Source organism: Nestor notabilis, unplaced genomic scaffold (assembly GCF_000696875.1).
Source record: "Nestor notabilis isolate BGI_N333 unplaced genomic scaffold, ASM69687v1 scaffold9343, whole genome shotgun sequence".
Classification (NCBI taxonomy): Eukaryota; Metazoa; Chordata; class Aves; order Psittaciformes; family Psittacidae; genus Nestor; species Nestor notabilis.
In genome coordinates this window covers 72,951-74,239 of record NW_009921501.1, presented here as the reverse complement: position 1 = coordinate 74,239, position 1,289 = coordinate 72,951, and the positions used below count along the sequence as shown (strand labels likewise).

General features: G+C 41.9%; 1 protein-coding gene across 1 annotated transcript in view; it reads right to left on the bottom strand.

Moving 5' to 3' along the window:
• AMER3 (APC membrane recruitment protein 3) overlaps positions 1-417 on the bottom strand; it is a 3,033-nt gene extending 2,616 nt beyond the window's left edge. Inside the window, exon 1 of the mRNA XM_010011186.1 lies at positions 1-417. This exon is cut by the window's left edge and continues 2,616 nt beyond it. Coding sequence (XP_010009488.1) covers positions 1-417 — 417 coding nt within the window.
• Positions 418-1,289: the final 872 nt, after the last annotated feature.

Below are 1,289 nucleotides of genomic sequence, written 5' to 3'. Positions count from 1 at the left end.
CTTACTGCTGGAGCTGGACATCCCTGAAAAGCTGATGCTATTCACAAGCCGTCCCTTACCCTTTCCAGAAAACCCTTCCTCACAAGCCCTGCTGCTGGAGCTGCAGTGCTCTGTTTTGTCTGCCTCAGCAACACAGTCATGGGTTTTACTCTTCCTTACAAGTTTGTAGGAGGACCCAGATGATTTTTCCAGGCTGTGGTCACCAGCTCCATTCCTTGTTGCTCTGGTAGAAAATCTGTAGTTCTTGTGTGTGGCCAAACACGCCAGCTGGACTTCAGCTACACTTTGGTTTCCCTCCAGAGCTGCCGTTCTGTCTTTCCCTGTATTGTCTTTGTTTATAGGAACTGTGAGCACTGGTGACCCTTTCTCATGTTGCACACTGGATTTTATGAAGGTCTTGCCTCTCTTGAGCTCCATCTTGTTTCTTCACATCTGTTTCTGTAACAAAAGCAGCAGAAGAAAAATATTGTGTAGTTGGTGACAAGCGCTTGTAAACTTCAAATACAACTGGACAACAAAGGGATGGATATTAAACATTAATTAGAATTGGGTTTGTTTGTCACCAGAAATTTCCATCACTGAGTCATGGCATTGCATGAGAAACTGAGGGTATGGCTGTAAGATCCTTTCCTGCCTTGTATCAACTGGAATATTGAGTAAGTCAATGGAGTTACATGAAGAAGACTGTATGCATTATGGGTTGGTAGTTGAGGCTCAGAGAACATTTCCTCTGTTAGAAATGAGGGGGTTTGGGGTTTAGGGTTATAACCTCAGGGAGGGCTTTTAACCAGGTAGAGGCCCTATTCCAGAAGTAGAAGAGGCATCAATGAAAAGCAATACCTGAGGAACTTAAACACGCAAGTGTGTGCATCAGGGAGGCAGCAGTTCATAAATTGTCTTTGAGGAGGACAAAGAGCTCAAGGTGGATCAAGCTGAGAAAATGGATCAAACATTTGATACATGGTGCTCACTTTATATTAAACTAATCCTTACCTATGAATAGAAAATCCATAAACCTTGGTACTACTGTGGAAACCATGCTGAAACTGAACTACTGTGTTTGCTTCCTCCTGACCGTAATGCATCCTTTTCTGCAGTACTGCTTTTATTGTAAAACATAAAAAATGCCACACTGAAAATCACTGTTAATTATGACAGAAGTGTCATTTCCAGTTTACAAAGGCCAGTGTAGCACATTGAAGCACTTCCACATCGAATCTGCATTGTGCATTACTTAGCTGTTTCTAAAAATATTCTATTACTTATATCAATGCCAATTTTGGACTCTA